General features: G+C 36.0%; 2 protein-coding genes and 1 pseudogene across 8 annotated transcripts; 2 read left to right on the forward strand and 1 right to left on the reverse strand.

Moving 5' to 3' along the window:
* The first annotated feature begins 270 nt into the window (after positions 1-270).
* Positions 271-3,558, forward strand: LOC122312493 (serine carboxypeptidase-like 45). The gene is made up of 10 exons (XM_043127111.1): positions 271-747; positions 850-951; positions 1,049-1,144; positions 1,607-1,699; positions 1,810-1,883; positions 2,061-2,342; positions 2,462-2,586; positions 2,778-2,870; positions 3,010-3,127; positions 3,227-3,558. Exons 1-10 carry the CDS (start codon positions 495-497, stop codon positions 3,374-3,376), a joined length of 1,386 nt encoding a protein of 461 aa, XP_042983045.1. The 5' UTR covers positions 271-494; the 3' UTR covers positions 3,377-3,558.
* Positions 3,559-7,815: 4,257 nt separating this feature from the next.
* On the forward strand, positions 7,816-21,780 carry LOC122312749 (annotated as a pseudogene).
* Positions 21,404-27,856, reverse strand: LOC122313229 (auxin response factor 2B-like). 7 transcript variants are annotated; one of them, XR_006243333.1, is made up of 16 exons: positions 27,477-27,856; positions 27,233-27,348; positions 26,981-27,076; positions 26,779-26,835; positions 26,524-26,682; positions 26,316-26,400; positions 26,041-26,131; positions 25,695-25,859; positions 24,951-25,070; positions 24,763-24,838; positions 24,522-24,690; positions 23,541-24,400; positions 23,267-23,457; positions 22,945-23,120; positions 21,603-21,781; positions 21,404-21,473 (listed from the first exon to the last, which is right to left on the reverse strand). XR_006243333.1 is itself a non-coding variant. In XM_043128035.1 (15 exons), exons 1-14 carry the CDS (start codon positions 27,502-27,504, stop codon positions 22,988-22,990), a joined length of 2,346 nt encoding a protein of 781 aa, XP_042983969.1. In that variant the 5' UTR covers positions 27,505-27,856; the 3' UTR covers positions 21,404-21,781; positions 22,962-22,987. The 7 variants fall into 7 exon arrangements, 6 of the variants coding, with proteins under 6 accessions (XP_042983969.1, XP_042983968.1, XP_042983967.1 ...); XM_043128035.1 differs by having other exon boundaries at positions 21,404-21,781; positions 22,962-23,120; XM_043128034.1 differs by having other exon boundaries at positions 21,404-21,781.
* Positions 27,857-27,865: the final 9 nt, after the last annotated feature.

Raw genomic sequence — 27,865 nt, forward strand, 5'->3', positions numbered from 1 at the left:
TTCCTGTTACAGTTTTCTATTTTCTTTAAAAAACTTTTACAGTTTCAAAGCAGAAGACAGTGAGAAATTTCTGGCTGACAGTTTGGTCCAACACAAAACCAAAAACCATAACAGTGAAACCTCCAACTTCCATGAATTATTTCACGACTTTAAAGTTGCTCAAAAAAGAAACAAAAACTTCAGGACCACATTCTGTCCATTTTAAGAAGCATTCTACACCCCTGAGTCAGCAGAGAGAGAGAGAGAGAGATAAGAGAAGGAGAGAGAGAGGGGGGTGGGGGGGGACCCAAGCTCACACTGTCATCTGAGTCTCTTACAGCACTTTCAGGGTTCAGCTCCTAGCCCTTCAAACGGGACAAAAGTTCAAATAATGCTAATTACAAAATAGAAGAACTCCAGCCCTGTTGATAATGCCCCCCACTGGGCAACATCTTAGCTGCTCCTCACTCTCTCCTTGAAACTCTCTCCAGGTGCTTTTCTCTTCGGTTTGGATCATGCATTCTCTACCATTGAAAACCATGGAAATGGCTGTAGCTTTGCTTCTGCTACATTTTTTCACAGCAGCAGTATCTTCTCCTTCTCAGGTTGATAGAATTGACAGATTGCCGGGTCAGCCCCAAGTCGGGTTCGGGCAGTATTCGGGTTATGTGACCGTTGATGATAAAAAGCAGAGAGCTTTGTTTTACTACTTTGCTGAAGCTGAGGTGGATCCAGCTTCAAAGCCTCTTGTTCTCTGGCTAAATGGAGGTCCAATTACTCGTTTACAATTTGACTTTTTTTTTTTCCTTTAATTAAAAAGAGAGCCAATGGGCTTATTTGAATTTTGAATGTACGGAAATTTTCTTGCAGGTCCTGGTTGTTCTTCATTAGGAGTTGGGGCATTTTCTGAAAATGGTCCATTTAGGCCAAGTGGGGAGGTACTTGTCAGGAACCAATATAGCTGGAATAGAGGTATGAAAAATTTGTTCATTTGTTTCTGAGTTTGTTGTTTGTTTTCCTGGGTAAATGGCTATTCTGATCTTTACTTGGTATTCTCTCTAATCTGCAGAAGCAAATATGTTGTACTTGGAGTCACCAATTGGAGTTGGGTTTTCTTATGCAACTGATTTCTCCTCTGATGAGGCTGTAAATGACAAGATCACAGGCATGCTTCACCAATTTGATTGTTCAATACTTACTGTGGAACTCTCTACCAAACTTCTTTTCTTAGCTAGAATTTTTTTATTTTCCTTCCCAATTTTCCTTGTACAAGTCTTGTAAGCAAAGAAAGATAAGCCCATTTTTGTTCAGGAATAAATTCATGAATGAAGAAGAAACAAAATTTCTACACCGAAAATCCGAGTCAACTTCTTTTTCCTTTTTCTTTTTCTTCCTTTTTTTATTATTTATATTTATATTTTGTGGTGATTCTTTGTTCTTCATAGGAAAGCTTTTGATTTCTTTCTACACAGAGGACTTGGCCAAAAAGTTCTTTTCTACAAAAAGTTCAATATGTCATTTGGTTTAGCACTATTAATCTTTCACTTTACAGTTATAAGGACCTGACCTTTGCAGAAGGCTACCTTTGGTTTCTGACACTTATAACCTTTATCTTTGTCGTTTATAGCCAGGGACAATCTGGTGTTCTTGCAAAGATGGTTTGAGAGATTCCCACTCTATAGGAACAGAAGTATGTTCATTACGGGGGAGAGCTATGCCGGTATATTATTTTGTTGTTTCAACACGATTGTATGCTTTCCTTCAGTCAAATACGATACATTGGTATAGAGACTGAGTAGCTTTTATTTTCTTTTTACTGCTCATATCCAGGTCATTATGTTCCCCAACTGGCGGAACTCATGCTTCAAATGAACAAGGAGTTGTTCAACTTGAAAGGCATTGCTGTTAGTATTTTCCCAAAACTTCCATCTACTCACTTAAAAACCACTCATATAAGCAGCATGTTAACTTTTTTGCAATGTAATTCTATGAACAGAAAAATAATTCAAACCCAATATTTCTGAGACTTTCAATTTGCCCATAAATTCTTGTTCTAAGATGCGTTTCTCCTCCGGTTGCAGTTGGGTAATCCTGTTTTAGAGTTTTCCACGGACTTCAATTCAAGGGCTGAGTTCTTCTGGGCGCATGGATTGATATCGGATTCTACATACAAATTGTTCACTTCTGTTTGTAACTATTCACGGTATGTGAGTGAATATTACAGAGACAGTGTTTCTCTGATTTGTTCAAGGGTGATGAGCCAAGTGAATAGAGAAACCAGTAGATTTGTGGACAAATATGATGTTACCCTTGATGTCTGTATATCGTCTGTGTTCTCACAATCCAAAGTCTTGAGTCCTAAGGTGAGTACTTCTATCATTTGCAGGCATTTCCATTCACTCCAAACTGGATTCCATGTTTAAATTGCCCTTATGAATCAAATACATATAACTCAATAATTCTGGTTTTCTTTGTCCAACAGCAAGTTGGTGAGACAATAGATGTCTGCGTGGAAGATGAAATAGTAAATTATCTAAACAGGAGAGATGTGCAGATGGCTCTTCATGCACGTCTTGTAGGAGTACGTCGATGGGCTGTTTGCAGCAAGTACTTCTCTTCTAACAGAAATTAGATTAATACGTCGCGAAAGACATGAAATATACAATTTTGCAAGGCTTTACGCTCGAAAGAAAAATGAAGTTTTGCACATTCCTCTTCTTTTAAATCTTTGGTCGTTTGGGGGTGATTTTGTTTCATAAAGTTCTTAAACAACTTATTCTCTGCCATGTTTATTGCAGTATCCTCGACTATGAGCTGCTTGACTTGGAGATTCCAACAATCTCAATCGTTGGAAAACTCATCAAGGCAGGAATCCCAGTCTTGGTTTACAGGTAAATGCATATGGCCTTTACCCATTCATGTTTTAAGGTTACCAACATTAGTTGAATAAATGAATGCAAAAAAAAAAAAAAAAAAACTTTTATCCTGAAGATCATTGTTATTGACGACATATTGATTTCCAAATTACAGTGGAGACCAAGATTCTGTCATCCCTTTGACTGGAACAAGAACATTAGTTCGTAGACTAGCAGAGGAATTAGGACTGAAAACTACTGTGCCGTACAGAGTCTGGTTTGAAGGGCAACAGGTGAATCTAGTTGAAAAATACTCAATCTTAATAATTATTAGGTGTTATTACTGAGAAGTTTGTTGTTGTAAATAGATTTTCAATGGCTTTTACCTTCAGGTTGGTGGCTGGACTCAAGTTTATGGTAACATTCTTTCATTTGCCACCATTAGAGGGGCATCCCATGAAGCTCCATTCTCGCAGCCTGAACGATCACTTATGCTGTTTAAGTCCTTCTTAGTAGGCCGGCCACTTCCAGAAGCATTCTGATCTTACTGATTGGATATTTTACCAGATATCCGATCAAGTTTGTATGTAAAGTTTGATTGCAAAAAGATTAATCAAACTGCATTTGTTTGTTTGTTGGCTTCTTGGATTTGTCCATTCTGTGGATGTAAAAGAATTTTGTAAAGATCTCAAGTGAAAGGGAAAATAAGTGTTTCTTTGGTTCATTTTAGTGCTATTTGTTCTTGTTACATATTTAAGTGAATTAATAATTCAAAACTTAACGGTCGTTTCAAGAGAATGTGAGATTTAAGCTTAAATGCTGAGAACTTCTCTGTTATGAAGGTGATTCTTATCAATATTACTTCAGCCATTGTTAAATTCCTAGTATGCAAAGGGCATTTGAAAAGAATACCTGGATGCAATTTATTGTAGTGAACTTCATTAAATATAGATTCATTCACAGCACTACAGCATGAGAAAAGAATTTCTGCAGTAAGTAATGCTCCCAAGAATTCATAGGGCAAGGGGAACCTACAATGGGTGCTTCTACCTGCATTTTCAAACAACTGAACTTCAAAGCCAATATGGGCTTTGAAAACAACACAGACATGCTGAGATTTTATCCATCCTCTGTGGTTCTTAGCTGTAGAGTGCACATGGAATTGCATCTAATTTGTCTCTACCAGAGTATGGGAATAGACCCTGATGCTACTGCTGTCTGCACTGCTCGCACCCTATATTGGAAATTAGTCAGGAAGCAACCACAAAAATATGCTTGCACCCTATATGTAGAGTCCTTGGGGATGCTTGGGCAGAAGAAAAAGGTGAGTAATTTGGAGGCCCAAGGAAAGAGACAGAAAATCAAAAAACCTGCACTCGATCTGGCAAGAGTAATTTGATGTTTGGCTAGAAACTATGAAAGGAAAATAATATATACACAACCATTTTCGCAACCTTTCTTACAATCTTATTTTAAATGAATGATATTTTTACAAAATAACTTATAAAGTAATACCATTTTATAGAAATACCTTCAATCGAAAACATGATTGTAAAATGAAAAATTCTAGTTGCAAGCACAAGTATGCACTAATATGTATACCAATCTAATGTGATTGGTCAAAAAGTATATTTTATTGAAAATAATGCTAATTTAGATTTTAAATATGAAAGAATCAGTATTGGTACGCAGATTAGTATACGACTTTGCTTATATGTAACAAAACTCTTATAAAATAGGCCGGTATACATGTATCATTATTTAATATAAAAGTTGAAACTTCCACACTTAAGGTAAATAAAAGTCAACATAAAGGCTGCATATGGGTGCTAGGGTGATCTCAGATGATTTGAATTGATATATGAATAGTAGTGTTTTATAGGTTCCATTGAAGTGTGTTTGAATATTTGACATAGGTTGAGATACGTTTAACTTCTTATAAAAAGTTAAAAAAATAATAGATCCTATCAATAATTAGTTTGAAATAAGTTGAAATAGATTTGACACCCAAACATATCCTACTTACTACTGAAAGCTTCATAATCCAATCCACCTTTTGCACCATAATTGCAGATGGAGAACTGTGGAGAACAAAAACCCATCCATTTGAATGCCTTCCTTCAACATCATAGCAAACAATGCCAAGGCATCAATGTCATTTATTACATAAACACATAGTAAAAGTATTTTACCTTATCTCATCTTATTATTACAACTTTTTAAAATTTCTATACAAAATATAATAAACAATTCAACATTTTCAAATTCTAAAATAATAGTATTAAAAAATAATATTTTAATAATATTTTATTCAATTTTTAATATTCATCTTATTATTCAAACCGTACCTTGATATTTCCATTTACAATGGCCATGGTGATGCATGTCACTTCAATACATCAAGATAAAAATTAAGCAAAATTTTATTTAGTACCCCAAATTGCAACTCACTTTCCTAATTAGATCTCAAGCTATCAAAACCAACAACTGAACCATATCTTTTAAAATTAATTACTTCAAAATGTTCTTTCTGAAATCTAGCCAACTAATAATATAAAGGAATGGTATGAAATAACAAAACAAAAATAACAAATGAAAGTACTTCTTACCATTTTACCTATAAGAAAATAAAAAATAAAACATTTTAAAAAATATGAATGAAAGCATAAATGAGAAAAAGAACATAGATATTTGATTGTAGCGAAAGAAAACGATAATCTAACCTCTAGCAATAATTGAAAGTTTGGTTTGGTAGTAAAGAATTTTGATATGAGAATTTTAAATTTTAAGATAAAATTTTAAATTATTATATTTGTTTTTAGATTTTAAAAAGTTAAAAAAAAGATGAATTATTTATTATATTTTGTACAAAAATTTAAAAAAATTATAATAATGTGATGATAATTTTAAATTTGAGATAAAAATTTTCAAATTCCAAATCGAACCAAGTCTTCAACCACGAAATCTGAAAACTAAAAGACACAAGTTTATGAGACTAGAAACAGAAACTTCTTTAAAACTCTCTACATTCTGATCACTGTCTGCATGAAAAGTAAAAGAACAAGATTTTTAACCAAGTCTATTTTTCTGTACTCTCATGTCTTAATGGCTAATCACATGCAATTTATAAACTGCCTTAGACACATGTCCACTTGACATATTTACTCCCATCTGCCTAAGACCACCTTTTGTTAACTTGATTTTCAATATCAATATAATTTGTTGACTTGGTAGTTACAAGCAATTACTTAAAAATCTCAACTCCCATATATAATTTTTTAAAATAAATAATAATATTAATAATATAATAAATTAAAACACCATGACATATGCCTTAAGTCTCGCAAGGAGACTTGCGCTAACAATGAACTGTGGCGGACTGTCGTATTCTAATATTTTATTATTAATAATAATTATTATTATTTAAAATTAAGAGTAAATCTGTAGTTTTAACTTTGTAACAAGGTATTTTAGATCCTTCAAGGACGTTCTATCAAAATTAATCTTTCGGTTGTTAATGTATACCATTCATTTTGTTCCATTGATGTGGCACCACAAGATGCCATGCATGTGCCATGCATGTGACTTATTAAAAAAAATTAAAAACATAAACAAAAAATGATAGAGGGAATATAGGACTTTAGTGTTCATCTTTTTTATATTTTCAAATGCCATTTTATTTTTAATATATAATTTTAATAAAATTTTTAAAAATATATATGCTTATTGATGAGATGTAAATATAAATAATAAAATATATCTCTTTTATAAATTTAATGTTTTTTCATATGCTATAAAAAAATAGTTTTGAGTTTGAATTTTGGAATAATGTTACACATATTATATTTTACAATATGTTTCATAAAAATATTTTAATATGAGGATATTTTTATAAATTGATGTTATTTTCAAATTTTATTTTAGAAAAAAAATTATTTAAAATATCGAAGTGTTGTGAAAAAATATCGTGGGTGAATAATTTTTGCATAAATTAATATAGAAGAATAACACCGAGTGAGTCAACGGGCCTTGTTTGGTTAACCAAAACCAAAAATCTCATCTTATCTCATTTCAACTCATCATTACACATTTTTCAAATCTCAATACAAAATATAATAAACAATCTAACTTTTTCAAATCCCAATACAAAATTAATATTCAAAAATTATATTATAATAATATTTTATTCATTACTATTTAAAATATCTCATCTCATCTCATTTCATCTGTGTAACTAAACAGGGTCTTAAATTTACAACAAATAAGGTATTTTTAGATAGACTAGCTGATATAAGATACAAGTTTGGCGGAATGGGAGTCCTCTACAGTCTTTTCAAAATCAACACACATTACAACACAAAAGTAAAAGAATAAAGAGGGTGATTGGAGCCAAAAGATTGGCTCACACCCAATTCTCACAAAGGGAGACCGTTTGGTGACGGGTTTTAAATAGTCTGATGAAAAGACTATAAAATTGCAGTTAGAAGCCGCAGTACAAAGGGGCGTGCTACAACGTGTTGGTTTAGACTGGTTGGAAGTAACTGTCACATCCACTTTACTCAATCTTTAGTTAAGAAAAGTGGAAACATAATGTAACAACCGAAAACAGTGACGAATTGATGATGAGAAGACTTAATTGGTGGTGGTAGCGCGTACAGACCACGTATGCGCCATAGCTAGAGTGAAGAAAGCAATCGGATTTGAAAGAGAGACTGCAGATCTAGAAACTGCCATGCGTGATGGCAGAGAGCGAGATGTGGTGGTGCGTGAGGATCACGAGCAGTAGAAGCCACGCGTGAGGCAAACGTGCCGCATGAATGGATGGATTTCTTCTGCCAGATAGTCGATCAGCAATTGGAGAAGGGGCATGTGTCCACTCTAGGTCGCCGGAAAGCAACATATCGACAAAGATTAATGGTGCTAACAGAAATAAACTAAAAATAATAATAATAATAATAATAACTGAAAATAAAGGCGTGAACAGTGAGGAGGGAAGGTGGAGCACCAACCCCCCTCCCCCGATGAACGAAAAGTTTTTCTGGGTGGAGCGATGAGCATTCTGGAGAGAAAACGCTGGAGGAGAGAAAACCAAGAAGAAGAAGGAAAAAAAAACAAAACAAACAAACAAACAAATAAACAAAACAAAACAAAACCTAAATTTACCGCGAAAGAAACGGCTTCCCGCCGCAGCGCACGATATCTATTTTTCTTACGACTTTCCCTCCTCACCACCCTCCCTCAGCTCCGATATCCAAAGTCTAAACTATCATAACGGACGCATAAAAGCCTCTCCTGCATTTTTGCTTTCGAATTTTTGCTCTCCAAATTGAGGAAATCCAAGACTACGTAATTCGCCGATACAACATCTGGGTATATCCACTCTCTGCAACAATGGCAGCTTCGTTGCACGCACACGGTGTCAAATTTTCTAGTCACAGATTCATGAACCGGCTCGGATTCTCGAATTCCGTAGCTTCACGCTCTAGATTGTTCTGTGAGAAAATTGGCGATTCTTCTAGGAAGAGAGCGGCCACGATGAAGCTAGTAAAAGTCGGTGCCAAGAATCGAGGGGGAGTGCAGGCTGTGCTTAAAGAAAACGTGATAGGGAAACAATTCGTTGGTGGAAATGCGGAGGGTTTCACGTGTGTGATGAAGTTCGGTGGATCGTCCGTGGCGTCGGCGGAGAGGATGAGAGAGATCGCCACTCTTATTCTCAGTTTTCCCGAGGAACGGCCCGTCGTTGTTCTCTCTGCTATAGGAAAAACTACTAACAAACTGCTTGTGGTAATTTACACACGAACAAAAGAAGAAGAAATTTAAAATTTTTATCATGTCGTATTGCGAGCGATAATTATGAAGTTGAATGCTTGTAATGAAGGCCGGAGAGAAGGCTGTCAGTTGTGGCGTCTCTAATGCTTCGGAAATTGAGCAATTGGGATCTGTAAAGGAGCTGCATCTTAGGTTTGACGGTTACATAATAATTTCTTTCTATTTTGAATTGTTTTAATTACTGTTAGAGAAATGGCGCCCTATAGCCATTTTTCCATGATAAGAAAGTTTTTTTTTTTAATCATTTTCAGGACGGTAGAAGAACTTGGTGTTGATCGCTCTGTGGTCTCTGGTTAGGACTCCTAATTTAAGCGCCTAAAGAGTCTTTCTTTTTGTTTATGGAAATCAGTTACTTATTCTGAATGTGCTAAAGAATTGTCTGATCTTGTCATCTTGAGGTGGGTAATAAAGGTTTATTTTTTATGCTCGCACGCGTGATATTTTACAGCTCTCTTGGAAGAACTGGAGCAACTACTGAAAGGAATAGCTATGATGAAAGAGTTAACACCCCGTACGAAAGACTACTTGGTTTCATTTGGCGAGTGCATGTCCACGAGAATCTTTGCTGCTTATCTGAATAAAATCGGTATTAGGGCACGCCAAGTATGTATTATTCTTCATCATTTGTTTACTCTTGTTTTCCAACCATTAATTTCAGCCGCAACTTACAATATGTTACTATGTGAATTTTGCAGTACGATGCATTTGATGTTGGTTTTATAACCACAGACGATTTCACGAATGCAGACATCTTGGAAGCAACTTACCCAGCTGTTGCCAAGAGATTACATGGTGATTGGGTTAAGGATCCTGCAATTCCCGTTGTTACCGGCTTCCTTGGGAAGGTCTTACTGAACTGCAGTTGCATTCATTTCACTGCTGAGGAGTTACTCTACTCTAATCTTTTAGTATATTAGCAGGATTTTGCAGTCATGCTATGTGCTTTCTCTTACTGTAGGGCCGGAAATCTTGTGCGGTTACCACCTTGGGTAGGGGCGGTAGTGATTTGACTGCTACAACCATTGGCAAAGCTTTAGGCTTGCAGGAAATTCAGGTCAGAATCAGAACCTGAATTCACTTACTGGAAGAATTCATACGTGCACATGGGCAGACTCATGCATGTATTCATAAACACTTTCTATCTGGAACTAATTTTAGTATAGAAATTTTTGTAGAGAAATTTATGTGAATCCTCTTTTGATAGATATTAACAGACTTATATTCCAGCTTAACTGAAAATTTTAACAGGTGTGGAAAGATGTTGATGGCGTCTTGACCTGTGACCCTACCATATATCCAGGTGCTGAACCTGTACCTTATTTGACATTTGACGAGGCAGAGGAGCTCGCATGCTTTGGTGCTCAGGTTGGTTTTATCATTATCTTGCTTCTTGCAGTTTAGAAATTGTTTGTGACTCAAGCTGGAGTAGACCAGTTTGTTGAAGTGTCACAGCTTTTAGAGAATGCCCAGTATGCATATCGGACAGAAGTTGGGATCTAAAAAGAGAGGAGTGTTGCCCAGATGACTAACACAAGAATGGGGGTGGATTGAGTTGTATTAAAAAAATAATAATTATAAATCAAATATATAATATAAAATATAAATAAAATATAAAATAACAATAAATATAAAGAGTAAGGGTAAGAGAGAAGCAAACTCAGTATGTTAACAAGGTTCGGCCCCACTGCCTACATCCTCGCCTCAAACTACCCCTTGAGGATTCCCAAATTCACTATTCAACCTCCTTCAGGTGGATATAGAAACCTATTACACCTTTGAACAACACCGCTACAAAGGATCCGTGTAGAACACCCTCTACACTTGCAATCACCTTACACGTGATGATTCAACTATTCCCCGTGTAGAATACTTTCTACACGCACAAGGGTTATACACACCCTTTTTCTGATACAAAAGCTGATAGTGGGTAGGTTATCAGAAAACACTCCTCAATGAGTGAAATAAGAACAATACAGTGCAAACTATATCTCTCAAAATGAACAAAGATTAATGCTCAATGCTTAGAGAAGAGAGAATGAAAGCTTTGAATGAATGTTGTATGCTCTTGGTGTTGTGAATGTGAAGCTCTCAAATGATCTATTTATAGGCATATGAGACTTCATATTCAAATTTAAAAATATTCACATGTCAAAGACAACATTATTCACTTTTTCAAAAAATTCAAATAAAAGGTTCTTCTTTTTCAATTGTCAAAAACAACATCATTCACTTTTTAAAAAAATCAAACCTAATCTTTTACTTTTGGCATTTGACAAAATGAGCACATTTTCCTTTTCAAAAAATTCAAACCTAATCTTTTACTTTTTGCATATGACAAAATGAGCACACTTTACTTTTCAAATTTTTCAAACAAAATTATCTACCTTTTGTATAAGTCCAAAAAAGTATAAATCACTTTTGAAAATATTCAAATAAAATATGCACATGTGAAAGATGACAATCAATCATCTTTAATATTTTCAAAGTTCAACCCTTTAATCAAGGCATGCACATGTAAAAGATGACAATCAATCATCTTTCAAAATTTTCAAATATAATTTTCAAAAAATATTCATGCACATGTGAAAAATGTATTTTAATGTTTTATGATAAAATATTAATTTTGAGCATTAATCCTAATTTCGAATTTTGAAGAGATTTACAATATTACTCTATAATTTTAATGTGAACTTGTTCCCTTCTTGCTCATGCTTGTTTCCTTGATGTGCTTAACTCCATTGTGTAGACAACTTGAGCTTGAGACTTCTTTATTCTTTGAATTCATTTGTTATCATCAAAATCTATGTGTAAATATATAATTACACAAAACTTGAAATCTTGGGTTCAACAATCTCTCCCTTTTTGATGATGACAAATACTTGATAGAACCTGAAAGCTGTATTAATAGTTAAACTCCCCCTGAGAATGTGCGTTAGTTTTTCAAGCAAAAGTATAAATATAATTCCAAGCATATATAATAAGTTTAGCAATTCAAACAATGTTAATGTTCTAGTCTAATACTTCTCCCCCTTTTGATCTGAAGAAAACGGTGCGTTAGTAGACACTGTAGATAGTTAAAAAAAATAAATTTCATCCGTCTGTGACCCGACAAGTGCGGCTGGAGATTTGAAAAAATCGCCTGATGTTGTTGACAAACGAGATTGAAGGCTCCGAGTTTCTAAAAAAATGTCATTTTCACCGATCGGGAAAAAATACATTACTCTTTGACTTGGATGATAGCTTGTCTTGTTCTTTATGCTATCTCTATAAAATCAGTCCTGAAGTTCATCCAATCCGCATCAAGTTTTCTTCTCATCTCTATAACTCATCTGCATTCTTTCAACATTCTCGTTTTAAGCCTTCTATTCTTTTCTCAATGGCTCATTCTTCTAACATTTCTCTAGATCCATCCATGAGGCATTCTGCATCTCAACCTCCTGTCCTTTCTGAGGCTGCCATTGGTGCCATGTTGCAGCAGGAAAATAATAATCTGACTAATAAGTCAGATTCTGATGCTATTTATGACTTGGTGAGTCTTGGGACTCGCTACTCTTTCTCTATTGTTGCTTTTTCTCAGCGGCTACAAGCCAAAAATCATGAAGTTGAAAAGCTCAAAGAACAAATTGTTGTACTTCAACGAATTGTTCAAGAGTCTCACACAAGGGAATGAATCATTCGACAGAAGAATAAACAGTTGAAATATTTATTAGATTCTTTATTCCATTTGCCGGTTCCCATGGATAAGAATGACATGATATTGTATGAAGAGAATGAGTGTCTTAAATATGAAGCTAAGAATCTCAAGTTTATATAAAAGTATTTAAAAAAAGCTATCTCTATTTTTATTGACTCTAGTCTATTTTTTAAGAGATATTCATAGCATGCATCATACCTATTTCTCTTCTGATTATACATAATCTATCTTCTGGTAAAGGCTTTGTGAAAATATCTGCTAACTGATCGTGTGTGTTTGTGAATTCTAGTACTATATCGCCTTTCTGCACATGATCTCGAAGAAAATGATATCTTATTTCAATATGCTTAGTTCTAGAATGTTGTATTGGGTTCTTTGAAAGATTTATAGCACTTGTATTATCACATTTGATTGGAATGTGATTATACATGAGTTTAAAATCTTCAAGTTGTTGCTTCATGTAGAGAACTTGAGCACAACAACTACCCGCAGCAACATATTCTGCCTCAGCAGTAGATAGTGCAACAGAATTTTATTTTTTACTAAACCAGAAAACTAGTGCATGACCTAAGAAATGACATGCTCCACTAGTGCTTTTTCGATCTATTTTACAACCAGCATAATCTGCATCTGTGTAACTGATTAGATCGAAAGATGTGTGCTTAGGGTACCATAACCCTAGGTTAATTGTACCACTAAGATATCTAAAAGTGCGCTTAACTGCAATTAAATGTGATTCTTTTGGAGATGATTGAAAGCGTGCACATAAGTACACACTAAACATAATATCTGATCTACTGGCCGTTAAATATAATAAGCTACCAATCATACCTCGATATATCTTCGAGTCAACTGGCTTACTGGATTCATCTTTATCAAGTTTAGTTGATGGGCTCATTGGTGTTCCAATTTCCTTAGCATTTTTCATCCCAAACTTCTTCAGTAATTCCTTAATATATTTTGATTGATTGATGAATGTCCCACTTTTTGCTTGCTTAATTTGTAATCTGAGAAAGAATGTAAGTTTTTCCATCATGCTCATCTCAAATTCTTCCTGCATAGTCTTAGCAAAAATTTGACACATATTTTCATTAGTAGCACCGAATATTATATCATCAACATAAATCTGAATCAAAAGAATATCATCATTTTCATATTTAATGAAAAGAGTTGTGTCGATTTTTCCTCTTGAAAAATCTTTTTCAATCAAGAAACCACTGAGTCTCTCGTACCAAGCTCTAGGAGCTTGTTTAAGTCCATATAGTGCTTTTGTGAGTTTGAAAACATGATTTGGGGAAATATGATTTTCAAAACCTGGAGGTTGCTCAACATATACCTCTTCATTTATAAAACCATTTAAGAAAGCACTTTTAACATCCATTTGAAAAAATTTGAAATCTTTATAACAAGCATATGCAAGTAGCATTCGAATAGTTTCTAATCTTGCGACAGGTGCATATGTCTCATCATAATCGATTCATTCTTCTTGATTAAAACCTTGAGCTACAAGTCGAGCCTTATTTCTAGTAATGACTCCGGATTCATCTTTCTTGTTTCTAAAAACCCATTTTGTTCCAATAATAGTATGATTTTTGAATTTAGGAACAAGTGTCCAAACATCATTTCTTTCAAATTGATTTAACTCTTCTTGCATAGCTAGAATCCAAGATTCATCAAGAAGTGCATCATCAATATTTTTGGGTTCAATTTGAGATAGAAAAGCAGTATGATTGCAAATATTTCTAAGAGATGATCGAGTACTTACACCTTGTGAAGGTTCTCCCAAAATTTGTTCCACTGGATGATCTTTCACAAATTTTCACTGTTTGGTTGCATCTTGTATTAAATTTTGATGATCTTTCCTGATGGCTCCATGTTGAACTTCCTCTATTGTTTTCTCTTTGTTGAGATTGAAACTTTCCGTATTATTTATACCTCCTGTTTCTTCATCAATAGATTTCTTGGAGAGTGAAGAATTAGATTCATCAAATACTACATGCATAGATTCTTGTACAGTCAAAGCCTTTTTATTGAATACTCTATAAGCTTTACTATTAGTAGAATACCCGAAAAAGATACATTCATCAGATTTTGCATCAAATTTGCCTAAATTATCCCTGTCATTCAAAATAAAACATTTGCATCCAAATACATGAAAGTAACCAATGTTAGGCTTTTTCTCATTCCAAAGCTCATAGGGGTTTTTATCTAACTTAGACCTTAGCATAACTCTATTTATAACATAACATGCAGTACTTACCACTTCGGCCCAAAAATAATTAGGCAAGTTGTTCTCATTGAGCATTGTTCTTGCCATCTCTTGAAGAGATCTATTTTTCCTCTCTACTACCCCATTTTGTTGAGGAGTTCGAGGAGCAGAAAAATTATGCACAAAACCGTTTTCATCACAAAATGTTTCAATATTTTTATTAACAAACTCTTTTCCCCTATCACTTCGGATACTTGAAATAGTATAACCCTTTTCATTTTGAATTCTCTTGCATAACTTGGTAAAGGCATTATGTGCCTTATCTTTATGAGCAAGAAAGATGACCCAAGTATATCTAGAGAAATCATCAACAATAACAAATGCATAATATTTTCCTCCTAGACTTGCAACTCTATTTGGTCCAAAAAGATCCATGTGTATCAGTTGCAATGGTCTAGTAGTGGAAATATGTTTCTTAGTTTTAAAAGAAGTTTTTGTTTGTTTACCAAATTGATATGCATCACAAATTTTGTCTTTAAGAAAATTTGTTTTTGGTAAACCTCTCACAAGATCATTTTTTGAAAGTTTGGAAATAAGTTCCATATTGGCATGACCTAATCTTCTATGCCATAGCCAACTAGTTTCATTTTGAGCTGAAAAGCAAATAGCATCTTGTAAAGTAATTTCTTCAAAATCGATTGTATAAACATTATTGTTTCTAAAAGCAATAAAACAAATATTACAATCATGATCATTCAAAATAATGCATTTATCCATTTTGAAAGTAACTGTAAATCCTTTATCACATAATTGACTTATGCTCAAAAGATTATGTTTTAAACCTTCAACAAGTAGAACATATTCAATTATGAGAGAAGATTCATTACCAATTTTACATATTCCCACGATCTTCCCTTTCGAGTTGTCTCTAAATGTCACGTGTCCTTCTTCTTTAGATCTAAGATCAAAGAACTTAGTCTTGTCTCCCGTCATGTGTCTTGAACATCCACTATCTAAAAACCACTTATTTTTACTTGTGGATGACTTCATGCATACCTCAATGTCATCTTTAGCCATAAGACAAAGATTTGTTGATTCTTCATTGCTTGCTTCACTATCTGAGCTACTTGAATCATCATCCCATGTAGCTTTCATTGCTTTCTTGCCCTTGTTTCGATCTTTCTTTAGTAGAGGACAATCTGGCTTAATATGACCAGGTTTATTGCATTTATAACAAATTAAAGTGTCATTTTTACCTGAATCTTTCTTAGAAAACCTTTTGAAGGATTTCCTCGGATGAGTTCTATTTTTCTTCAAGAACCTCTGAATTCTTCTTGTTATCATCGCAACTTCTTCATCTTTATCGTCATTTTCCTCATCTTCATCACTTTCACTTTCATGAGAAACAGCTTTAAGCGCTAAGCTCTTCTTTGGCTTTCCTTCTTCTTCTCCTCTTTTCAATGTGTACTCATGGGTGATAAGTGACCCGATGAGTTCATTGACTTCGAGCTTCTTGAGGTCTCTAGCTTCAAGAATCGCTGTAACTTTTGATTCCCAACGTTTTGGTAAAGAGTTGACAATTTTTCTTACTATCTTCACCTTGAAATAAATTTTGTCAAAAGCTGTCAAGCTGTTTATGATGTTAGTAAAACGAGTGTGCATACTAGAAATAGATTCATCATCATTCATCTTAAACATTTCATATTCATGAGTAAGAATATAAATTTTTGATTCCTTGACTTGCAAAGTTCCTTCATAAGTTACTTCCAAATTATCTCAAATTTCCTTTGCCGTAGCGCAATTCGTTATTCTATTAAATTCATTTCCATTAAGAGTATTATATAATAAATTCATAGCAGTTAAATTTAAAGTATAAAGTCTATCGTCTTCACGATCAAACTCTTCTTCTTCCTTTTTGACCTTTACTCCATCAACCACTTTTGTTGGAATATAAGGTCCATTTACAATACATTTCCAGATTTCTCTACCTTGAGCTTGAAGAAATATTCTCATTCTAACTTTCCAGAATGAGTAATTATCTCCACAAAAGAGTGGAGGCCGACTGCTAGATTGACCTTCACCAAATGAAGCTGCAATGTTAGCCATAAGATCTTAACTCAAAAGATAGTTAATCTTATAATAGAGCTCTTAGCTCTGATACCAATTGTTGCCCAGATGACTAACACAAGAGGTGGGTGAATTGAGTTGTATTAAAAAAATAACAATTATAAATCAAATATATAATATAAAATATAAACAAAATATGAAATAACAATAAATATAAAGAGTAAGGGTAAGAGAGAAGCAAACTCAGTATGTTAACGAGGTTCGGCCCCACTGCCTACGTCCTCGCCTCAAGCTACCCCTTGAGGATTCCCAAATTCACTATTCAACCTCCTTCAGGTGGATATAGAAACCTATTACACCTTTGAACAACACCGCTACAAAGGATCCGTGTAGAACACCCTCTACACTTGCAATCACCTTACACGTGATGATTCAACTATTCCCCGTGTAGAATACTTTCTACATGCACAAGGGTTATAACACACCCTTTTTCTGATACAAAAGCTGATAGTAGGTAAGTTATCAGAAAACACTCCTCAATGAGTGAAATAAGAACAATACAGTGCAAACTATATCTCTCAAAATGAACAAAGATTAATGCTCAATGCTTAGAGAAGAGAGAATGAAAGTTTTGAATGAATGTTGTATGCTCTTGGTGTTGTGAATGTGAAGCTCTTAAATGATCTATTTATAGGCATATGAGACTTCATATTCAAATTTAAAAAGATTCACATGTCAAAGACAACATCATTCACTTTTTAAAAAAATCAAACATAATCTTTTACTTTTGGCATATGACAAAATGAGCACACTTTCCTTTTCAAAAAATTCAAACCTAATCTTTTACTTTTTGCATATGACAAAATGAGCATACTTTACTTTTCAAATTTTTCAAACAAAATTATCTACCTTTTGTATAAGTCCAAAAAAGTATCAATCACTTTTGAAAATATTCAAATAAAACATGCACATGTGAAAGATGACAATCAATCATCTTTAATATTTTCAAAGTTCAACCCTTTAATCAAGGCATGCACATGTAAAAGATGACAATCAATCATCTTTCAAAATTTTCAAGTATAATTTTCAAAAAATATTCATGCACATGTGAAAAATATATTTTAATGCCTTATGATAAAATATTAATTTTGAGCATTAATCCTAATTTCGAATTTTGAAGAGATTTACAACATTACTCTATAATTTTAATGTGAACTTGTTCCCTTCTTGCTCATGCTTGTTTCCTTAATGTGCTTGACTCCATTGTGTAGACAACTTGAGTTTGAGACTTCTTTATTCTTTGAATTCATTTGTTATCATCAAAATTTATATGTAAATATATAATTACACAAAACTTGAAATCTTGGGTTCAACAAGAAGCATTAGCGTTAGTTTTTCTATATGGATATCCAAAATCACATTTTGAAGATTGACTTTGCCAATCAAAAAAAACTCCCATGTTGGATTATGCATATTTGAGCCAAAATAATAATAAATTATTTTTTTATTATTAATTTTTTCCTAAATTTAATTAATTTTATATATTTTGCAATTAGCACCCACTACATACATTAGGCATTAATAATACAAATATAATAAAATGATTAAAAGAATATAATATATTATAATAATAAAATGAAGGTGAATGTGAAGGTTTTGTTGTGTTGTCGAGGGAGGAAGAAGAGGAAAGGGTTGTGAGAGAGAGAGATAGAGTGGGAGGTTAGAGAAAAAAATTAATAAAATAACATTTGTAGAGTGAGTAGTACATCTTCAAAGTTGTTGAAATATTATTTATAACTATGTAAAATTTTAAATATACATAATCTAATACAGTCAAATGAAAGGTCTAATTCTGCAAATATATGTTTGCAATTGTATATAGAGACACCAATGCGTCCAGTACTATGTACCAGACAGAAGTTGGGATTTAGAGAGATAGAGGAGCTTCGTTTGTAGAGCCCTCCTGTTGCACTTTGATGTCCATTTATAGGAAACATGAATCCAAATTCCAATAAGCATTTAAGGGGGTCCGAAGATAGGTATAGTAGTAGTGGAGAAAACCCTAGTGAGAGAAACTCTCCCTTCTCTCTAGGAAAAGTTCAGGAAAAGCCGTTTGAGGGAGGTGGAGCTCCGGCTCCTCTCTCTCTCCTCCATCGTCTCATTTCTGTTTTTTTTTTTTCCTTTGGTAAATAAAAGCAGTTTGGCTGTGTTGATGTCCATTGAAAGACCGATGACTAGTTGTTTTTGCTGAGCTCCCTTCATTAACAAATCACCCAACTGGGTGGAGTGACATTCCATGGTGGAGGTGGAGGTTTTCGGCTTCAAATGGTAGGTGTTCCTGACCGGTTGGTTTCGGTCTTCTGAGGGGACATTTTTTAGGTTTAAGGCGTGGGCTGGTCATGGAAGTTGCTCATGGAGATGGTTTAACTTGCTGGTTGGGGTGCTTTACTATGGGTTATAGGAACTCTATTTTATCCATGGAAAACAGAGGTTTTTTTGGGGACGCATGCCGAGATGCATGGAGGGGATAAAGCTTTTCCTGGGTGGATCTCGAGCGCAGCTCACGGTGGTTGTCTTCATGGATGTTGTTTGGAGTTTCAAGCGACGCAGTTAAATGGTGGTTGCTTGTTTTTTCTGTTTTTCTACTTTCGTGCGTTTCATATTGTTAAGAGTTGTTCTGGTTTTTGGAGATCTCTGTTTTTCAAAGAGCTGCTCTTAGTCAAATGGTGAATAAACTCCTGATGCTCTGTGCATGGATGTCGGAGATATCTGGTTTTGCTCTGGCTTTGTCTCTGTAAGTCCAAAATGGTGGTGCCGATTGGAGTACCGGTAATGCGAGAGGTCGAAGACGATGTGAGAGGTTGAACCGGGAGGTGGGGGATGGTTCGGTGCTGGGAGGAGGGCAAGGGCAGCAGCTTGCCAGAGCAGATGGAGAACGTGCATCCCTAATGGATAACAAACCGGTTTTGATGAGAGCAGTGCAGGGCTGAGAAGGTGCCGGGCACGGGAAGATGCAGAGGCTAGGAGGGATGACGTTGGGCGGCGGTGGCAGAGTGTTGAGATAAAACCCTAATGGGTTGGGCCCCCATGCACCTACAAGTTGGGCCTTTAGCTCAGCTGGGCTCATTTGCTTATCGTTAGTACTCCTCGGCTGGGCCTTTACAGCCCATTATCAGTTTTTGTTTTGTAGGTAGTCTATTTTAGTTTTATTAAATAATAAAAAAGACTAGAGTCCCACTCCTCTTTGAAGGAAGTTGGGTGTTTGTCCTACTCCTCTTCTGGAAGAAAGTAGGGGTTAGTACTCTTCCTCATTGGGAGGAGAGAGTGTGGTTGTACTCCTCCTCCTGGGGAGGATGGAGCGTGGTGTACCTCTCTTCTTCGGAAGAAATGTTGTTTTAGCTCTGGTTTGACAGAGCGCCTTCTCTGTTAACTGCTGTCAGGAGTGAAGGTGTAGAAGTTTAGACAATGTCCGTCACAAAGAAATTTGTTAGCAGGGAAGCTCCTGAGCAGTTGCGTTAGTTGACTTATAATCTGGTTCTCCTGTATTGATAAGTCACAATTGTAACTTCGTCTATGAATGAATGCAATGAAGCATATTTCCATCAAAAAAATAAGCATTTAAGGGTGTCTTCCAGGGTATTCTTGATGCAAAGGTAGATATATTTTTAACGTGTACGCACTTAATGAAACATAATTTTGCCAACTTTTGGTCTGGTTCCTTAAGTACCAAGCAACCAAAGCGTGTTTTTGGGTTGAGTCTGTTCATAGCAGTATCCATGTTATACTTTTATGTGCACTGTTGCACATATGTAATTGTGATAAAATAAATTATTGGGATTCGGCTAGCATTTTTCAAAAACCAAAATGTTAATGTCTGAGAGATAAGCTTGGGCTGTTGCACTTCGATTTTTGGTGAAGACGAGGGCACGAGGGAAATTTTCATATTATGCCCTGTATGCAGGTCCTACACCCACAATCCATGAGACCAGCCAGAGAGGGTGATATCCCTGTTAGGGTCAAGAATTCATACAACCCTCAAGCTCCCGGCACCCTCATTACTAAAACAAGAGATATGAGCAAGGTTTGTTGCAAGTGAAGCTTTTTCATCGTAATGTGTGGAGGAATTCAACAGTACTGACCATTTTCTTCACGTAATTAATGAATTACAGGCTGAGCTGACCAGCATAGTTGTAAAGCATAATGTTAGCATGGTGGATATAGTCAGTACCCGCATGCTTGGTCAAGTTGGCTTCCTTGCAAAGGTTAGAAAATGTTTCTTTAACTTGAATTTGTTCTTCCACCTGTTGCCTTCATGGCTTATGCTAGTGGTAATGTTATTTGCTCTATATATTTCTCCCAGTAGGTGTTCTCAATATTCGAAGGTTTGGGCATATCTGTGGACGCTGTCGCTACTAGTGAAGTTAGTATATCTTTGACATTAGACCCTTCTAAACTTTGGAGCAGAGAACTGGTCCAGCAGGCAAGTCTATGAACATTATTTATTTTCTTAACTCCAATTGGCGTATTAAATCCATTTGCACCGATTTCCTATCTGATCAGGAACTTGAACGTGTAGTGGAAGAGCTTGAGAAAGTTGCAGAGGTGAATCTCATGCAACACAGATCAATCATCTCTCTCATTGGCAATGCTCAGCGTTCCTCGTTGATGCTGGAGAAGGTGTTATTCCTTCATAAAACTTAGTGGAGATTATCATGAGCTATATTCATTTCAATATTTCATATACTGAAATTGAATCTTAGATTTGTGTCATTAGCACAACAGATTTTCTTTCCATTTTTTTCATAGGATAAAACCTCCTCCTTGGCAGGTATTTCGTGTTCTACAAAGCAATGGAGTTAATGTTCAGATGATATCACAAGGGGCATCCAAGGTATTTCTATCATAATTCCTGTAAATACTGTAGCATTTTTTCAAAAAGCAATCATGATAAAAAATACTAAGTACTTACCGTTGGTATCAACCAGGTGAACATTTCATTGGTAGTAAATGATCGTGAAGCTGAACAATGTGTGAAAGCCCTTCACCGCGACTTTTTCGAGAGCGATGGTGCTGTGCACCTGAACCGATTATTGGATGGTGAATACAGGAATGGCTCAGCTCTGCCATTGCGGGTAGAAAAGCATTGACCTATCATTGTTTAACGGTCTATTTTAATGGAAAGAAAAAATACTGCATATTACATCCTCGTTTTAACTCTGATCTACCTATCTTAATATCATGACATTATTTATCAACCATTAAATTACTTACTAATAATTAATCTAATGACTGATGAGGAATTAGAGGTGGTATATACAATCTCAAAATAAGAAATGTTGAGTTCTTTTGTACCCTTTACAATGAGTTTGACAATTTGAAATTCAAAAGTGAGGAAATGTTTGTATTTTTTTTTTTTATCTAATTTATTAGAGTTAGTAGTCAAATAATTCCACATTAGACAAGAAAACATAATTAGCTTATAAACAGAAATTAAAATTAACAATTTTCAAGAATCACTAAGAAAGCTGAGTCTCGAATCGCACAACAGATTAAACAATAGAGATTCAGATAAATGACATTTATAGTCCTGTATTGTGCAAGCAGCATCAAACAATAGAGATTCAGATAAATGACATTTATAGTCCTGTATTGTGCAAGCAGCATCGCACAATCCATTTGAAAAAAATGAATAAATACGGGACCTAGATGGAAAGAAAAATAGTTTTTAGTAGTGAATCTCGATCTCCACGACTATATCTAGCATTAATCGTAAAGTAAAAGATCATGACAATTTACAAGGGTATTAAATACTTTCTACCTCTGGGCATATACTATCACTCGAACATTATAGGCAAATTATCTGTACATTAAATACAGCAATTTTCCTTATCCAACCCACCAAAAAAAAAAAAAACACTATATACTACAGTGATTTGCAATTGAACCAAAACTGCGTGTAGTAGACAGTTTATACTGTTAAGCATCGACTGCAAAAGATAAGGGCTTCCTTCAAAGGCCAGTGCCCCCGCACACCCTAAAACGTAGACTTGCCAGCTTCACAACCTGAACAAACGCGATGAGAATAAAATGGCTTCTAAATTCCTAGTTAAATCAGCCATCTGAGTTGAGAATGCACAGCAAAATCTCCCTTATTTTGTCTCTCCCAATTAAGGCAGAAATATTGTGAGTTACATTAAACTAATGTCCAATGGGTTACCAGGAAGTACAACAATCTTTAAGGTTTACCTATAAAATCAGAGTTAATGCATTCCAAACTTATTAACAACCATGTAAAGTCGTAGATACCAAACCTGTTTTTGGGACTCACCCCTGAAGAAGTGTCAAATCATTCAATTATTTTGAACCCATCTTTCGGCGTGCAACTGGTGAGATCTGATTGACTTTGGGATTCAAAGGTTGGGGTCGCATCTTCTGAACCTCCTCTCGAGTATAGATAAAGATCTCACGGACCATGCTACAGAACTCTCTGCATTATATGGAAACGTGATTGGAATTAAAACATGATGATGTGAACATATAAGAAATTAAGTGGGGAGAAACACGGTCTTGGTGGAAGGATAGAAAGAAAGGAGAGGAATAAAGAACAGATAAAGGCAGAACTTGAGTACTTACCGCCAGGGATCATCTCCTACAAGCATCATATCACCCTCATTATCAGTAAAAACCACCATCCACCTCTTATTGGGAGCAATTAATTCACCGTTCAACTCAAACATATGATCCAACTCTGCCATCAATCCGTTGTAGTCGTCAAAGTTGGTAAGATCCACAGACTGCCCAACAGGAACCCCCAGCTTATGAACCTGTTTTCAACAGATACAAGACGATGAATTCTAGATAGAAACACGGGTGAGACTTTACATTCAGTTGTCTAAAAGGAGAAAACCTTGATAAAAGATCTGGTTGAACTGCTCTGGAGCCTGTCCTGGACATTTCTAGAAAGCCGCTCAGAGGCTTGAAAAGACCTCGTTCGTTCATCATCTTTAATTGATATCTCTGAAGAAATACGACACACAGCTTTCTGTGACCCTGGGTCAGACACCAAATCCTGCAGCCGATCTGATGGAGAAACAATTTTCCCTTCTGTCCCATGCATGAAATTTTCATGTGGCGTGGCCGGTTCTGTAGTCAAATGACTACTAATGAGCGATATACCAAAGAGTTTGCAACTGCCATCTCCCTTGGATTTCATTTCTTCTTTTTGCAAAAACAGAGACTGTGGTTTCATCAGTGATGGACAGGGAGAATCCTCGATACTTGTAGGTGGCAGCAGAGCTAACAACCTATTAACTGGATGCTGCTCAACTGCTGGTGCAGGATGTTGCATGCCACATTCCATCATATTAAATGAGGGATGCAACATGGACTGGGAAAATGTAAAGAAATTTGATCTCTGATTCTGATCTAAAACACGCTTCTTCAATCGATCCGCATTATCAGCATTTTGATCAATAAAGGGCCAATGGAACCCGTAAGGAGTCATTGGAGTCAGAGAGCCTGATACTGGACTTCTATAGTTCATCTCATGCATCATTTTAGGGGCACTTGCATCCGGTCCCACTCTTTCACCAAAACTCGATTCAGTTTGATTCTTACCCTGTGTCTGAGTCCATAAAGGGGGGTTTTGAGTAGTGTCCGACTCATTATTCCCAGCACAGATAACTCCCATGGTTGATATTGCCTGACCTTGCAGGGTCTTTAATAACCCTTTCTCTGGTGAAAGGTCAACACTAGATTTAGGCAAACCTGGTCATGTAAATGATGGAGCTTAACAACAGTGTCTAAATTAACTGCAATCACAGCATAACAGAGACAGAGGTGAAACAATAAAGAGTTAGGAAGCAGGCGTCCACCAGTTGTTCTATACCTTCCCTTGTAGGAACAAAGGAATCAGTAGATGATGATACCGTGTTCCCACGAGGCCTCTTTGATCGGCACACTGGATGGGCATCCAGAGTAGGAGTCAAAGCAAGGTCTATATTCCAAGGGGAAACTCTTTCTGGACGATGGATGGGAGAAGTTTCATCCCATCGAACCTGCAAAAGAACACAAGGTTTAGCATGTAAAGGATTATGAAATTCAAGGATTTATGCACTGTAAGTTAGTACCTTCAGGCATCTCCATTTTGATCCGGGCCACCTTACAGAATCAGCATCCTCAGTTCCAATCACTGTGCCAGAGAATCTAGTCCATGGAGGCAACAAGTTCCACAAATCAACCAAATTCTCTTTTCATTTTTCCTCCTTTTTTCATAAAGTTTGAAAAATGATAAGCAGGGTTCAATAAAAGATCATACCTCTGTTCTGGTGCGTCTTCACCCTCAAACCTCATCTTGAACTTCATCCCTATAGCACAGTTGTTCTTGACAGAGTCCATATATTTATCAAAGGGTACGATAAATGCAGCTGGGCTAGTCCTATAACATATCATGTACAAGAAATTCATAGATTGGAAAAGCAGTATGCCAGGGATTTAAAAAAATAAACAGGATTACACCATACACACTCAATTTGTATGACATTACTGCATTCAAAAATATGTATAAAGCTCAATATTTTACAGAGGCATAATTTATTCCATGAATGAATATAGCTTTAGACAATATCAGGAGATCAGAGCACACGAAAAAAACCATGCACTGTAACATGACAGAGACTGACAATTACTTCAGTTGAAATGTATAGTTTAGACAATATTCCTGCAATCAACAATATTCTCATTCTCTACTTTAGACACTCTGAAATTGGCAGTAACTCTCTAGACACGACCTCCTATTAACAACGTTGAAAGTGATTTTTTTCTTTTCTTTCTCCGGCATTCAGGGAACTATTTCTACTTAAATAGTAAAATCTATATCACTTTGTGTGAAAAAGAATGCAATATCTATATAACAAAGACCACACCAACTCATTGACATGTTATGGAATCAATTGCAATGTGTTTCTACATGTGGTTTAAGATATTTTTTTTCTAGGTAGGTAAATGTGGTATATAAGAAAATGTCACTCAATCATAGGAAGGTAACGAATAAATTACGCACCTTGGCTTGTAGTAGACAGTGAACATGGTACTCGTATTAACAGCGTGCCATGCTGTTGCAAGGACACCAATATGCATACTGTGACTAGATATGACAGAAGATGGAATATTACTTCCGTGCCTCATTGCTCTTCTTACCCCCACACGAAGTTCCCCAGTTTCATCTCTTAGAGCAAAAGGATATAGAAACTGATCAGACAAAAATGATCTACCACCACATAACTATTTTACATGTCACATATCAAATGGTTGCAACATGGTACAATCTGTAGTCATTAGTGAACCAAAGACAAGCTGTAACTGGGATCACAATCATAGAAACTGGTTTGAAAATAAAGACAGCAAACCTCAGGAAGATAAAAGCATCCCCAGCAGCAAGCTTTTTGGAGCTGACGAAAAGACTCCATCCACTCTGCAGAAGATGCCTCCTTGGTTGACCTGACATTTACATTTACAATTCACGATTTCTCATTTTAATAAATACATTGTAAGGACAAGTTTCATGCTTCTATCAAATTTTACAACGGATACTTTGGAAAGCGTGTATTGGACCAAGGAATCAAATAATTGCTAGGTCAAGATTTAGGCACCACCATGAGTGACTGAAGGTACTTGATATTACCTCGAAAAATATGACGAAAACGCCATTCATTTCCATGTAAATCCTTGGTAGCCAACTCCTGGGTCGGAGGTTGCTTGGACATGTCCTGCAAAGAAAGGTACAATTTCAATGCTTCTCAGAACTCAAATGAAGACCAAGGGTATGATGCAATTACAGAACAAAAGAAGCGAGCCACTTAAAACACATAAGATGAAGAGCCCAAACCAACCAGTGGAGGTAGGCATTCATCGGCATGGCGTCTCAACACCGAGAAACCACCATGAGTGCTTGTATCGGAGGCCGTAAGCGTCTTACAAAAGGAATATACACGAGGCCGAGGATGGGAAGACGCCGAAGTACCCTTCTCCTCCACCGAGTTCTCGCCTTGCTGTTCAGAACAAACATAAGATTCATACTTTTATTATTTCCATATTTTAAATTTACGTCTGGAATTCCCTAAACGATCACTTTCAGAATCACATACCTGGAGTTCAGGAACCAAAGTCACTTGAGCATACACTTCATCGGTGTCTGGTTCAGCCTTCCTCGATCAAGTTTAAATTTCAGTTCAGTACCAAGAAAAGGGGGATAAAGTAAAAACAACTCAATTGAGAGCGTGAATGGGAGCACCGCAGTAAACAGAAAAGTGCACCTCCAAAATTTTTAAGTGACAGCAAGCTTTTTACCTTCAATTGAACATTGAGCACGCGACAGAGAATTTTCTCTGGAAGATCATAAGCTGGCATCTGCTGCTCAGCCTCTTGATTCATCGAAGCCTCCACCTATATATGCATCCGTACATTTACATATAACATATAGACATACAAACAAAATTAGTTCAACGAAACGCATTGCACATATGCACTCCATATCAAGAATTGAAAAAGAGCAGAAGAAATTGAACAAAATCCGAAGAGATATATATATATATATAGAACCTGCTCGATGTGACCCTGTGGAAAATAGAAAACTAACTCCCCCTGGCGAGGCACCGTGACCAGAGGTCCCGCACATGCATGCCACAGCTCCTTGTATAGCGCATCCTCCTCCGAATCTACACCATCCACCACCAGAAAAACAAAGAGCAGCGATTTTAAAACTCCCGATTGCTTCATATAACAAACAGGTTAATCATCAACAAAAAAACGCAATTCAAAGCCCCTGGAATTGATCAAACTTTACCAGCCACCGGGACACTCGAAGACGCCATTTCTCAGATAAATTCTCAACACAGACCTCTACCAATCCGCAGCCGATTGACGATCATCACCGTCCGAACAATCAAAATAACCTCGGAACACAACAACAGCGGCAACAATAAAAAGGTAAATGTAATTCTATATTTAAGGGCAAACTTAAGACAAGAGAAACCGCATCATCTCCTCGATTCAAGAGCCACTTTCTGCGATCTCTTTGGCCTGTCTCCGACTACGTCCTTTTTCTCTGAGACCGTTTCTGCAGACTGCAGCATCATTGCCCGCTGCCATTACTATTCGTACGTCTGCGGAGAGAGCACCACAACTTTATTCACGCTCTTTTCGTTTTCTCTGAGCGAGTGTGTGACTGACTCT

Source organism: Carya illinoinensis, chromosome 6 (assembly GCF_018687715.1).
Source record: "Carya illinoinensis cultivar Pawnee chromosome 6, C.illinoinensisPawnee_v1, whole genome shotgun sequence".
NCBI lineage: Eukaryota > Viridiplantae > Streptophyta > Magnoliopsida > Fagales > Juglandaceae > Carya > Carya illinoinensis.

Excerpts from the sequence above, each read along its gene's own strand:
- LOC122312493 (XM_043127111.1), top strand. The coding sequence starts at position 495 with ATGCATTCTCTACCATTGAAAACCATGGAAATGGCTGTAGCTTTGCTT. Across the intron at positions 2,343-2,461 it reads CCAAAGTCTTGAGTCCTAAG|CAAGTTGGTGAGACAATAGA; the intron begins GTGAGTACTTCT and ends TTTGTCCAACAG. Across the intron at positions 3,128-3,226 it reads TCTGGTTTGAAGGGCAACAG|GTTGGTGGCTGGACTCAAGT; the intron begins GTGAATCTAGTT and ends TTTTACCTTCAG.
- LOC122313229 (XM_043128035.1), bottom strand. The coding sequence starts at position 27,504 with ATGGCGTCTTCGAGTGTCCCGGTGGCTG. Across the intron at positions 26,401-26,523 it reads ATGAATGCCTACCTCCACTG|GACATGTCCAAGCAACCTCC; the intron begins GTTGGTTTGGGC and ends CTTTCTTTGCAG. Across the intron at positions 25,071-25,694 it reads ACTGTCTACTACAAGCCAAG|GACTAGCCCAGCTGCATTTA; the intron begins GTGCGTAATTTA and ends GATATGTTATAG.